Source organism: Primulina huaijiensis, unplaced genomic scaffold (genome assembly GCF_012295235.1).
Source record: "Primulina huaijiensis isolate GDHJ02 unplaced genomic scaffold, ASM1229523v2 scaffold203482, whole genome shotgun sequence".
NCBI classification, from domain to species: domain Eukaryota; kingdom Viridiplantae; phylum Streptophyta; class Magnoliopsida; order Lamiales; family Gesneriaceae; genus Primulina; species Primulina huaijiensis.
The window spans coordinates 1-783 of record NW_027353260.1 but is presented as its reverse complement, the minus strand read 5'-3'; the positions used below and the strand labels follow the sequence as shown (position 1 = coordinate 783).

The 783-nt window shown below is 39.1% G+C and overlaps 1 protein-coding gene across 1 annotated transcript; it reads left to right on the top strand.

Moving 5' to 3' along the window:
• Positions 1–49: 49 nt before the first annotated feature.
• Positions 50–779, top strand: LOC140966257 (aldehyde dehydrogenase family 2 member B4, mitochondrial-like; the record flags this gene model as incomplete). The annotated part of the gene is made up of 3 exons (XM_073426590.1): positions 50–213; positions 323–476; positions 574–779. Coding segments are annotated over 3 exons (524 nt in total), but the record flags the coding sequence as incomplete, so codon positions are not given.
• Between the last annotated feature and the right edge of the window lie 4 nt (positions 780–783).

Genomic DNA, 783 nt, shown 5'->3' with positions numbered 1-783 from the left:
TCTTTTGAATTTTTAAACATTTGAGCTGTCTGGCATGTAAATAATTAAGTTGGTATTCATTTTTGTCCAGGAAAAACATTTCCGACACTCGACCCCCGTACTGGAGAAGTCATAGCACATGTTGCCGAAGGAGACGCAGAAGATATTAACCGAGCAGTATCTGCTGCTCGTAAGGCATTTGATGAAGGGCCGTGGCCAAAAATGAATGCCTATGTAGGGAATGAATCTTTATTTTATTTTTCTTTGTTGCACTAGTTGTAGTATATGAGATCATCTTTGATTGAAAATGTTGTTTTACTGAATGGAAATGATAATGATTTAGGAAAGGTCTCGTATAATCTTGAGATTTGCCGATTTAGTTGAAAAACACATGGAAGAAATTGCTCAGCTCGAGACCTGGGATAGCGGCAAGCCATATGAGCAAGCTCTTAAAGTTGAACTTCCAATGTTTGTGAGGCTATTTCATTATTATGCGGGTAAAATTTAAAATCTAGCAAAAAAGTTTAGTTTCACTTTGCATTTTAGTGGAGAATGGGATGACTCAATGCATTTTATAAGTCTGATTATGTGTAGGCTGGGCGGATAAGATTCATGGATTAACAGTTCCGGCAGATGGACCGTACCATGTTCAAACTTTGCATGAACCAATTGGTGTAGCGGGTCAAATTATACCTTGGAACTTTCCTCTTCTTATGTTTGCTTGGAAAGTTGGTCCAGCTTTGGCGTGTGGAAATACTATCGTTTTGAAGACTGCAGAGCAAACCCCGCTGACTGCTCTGTACG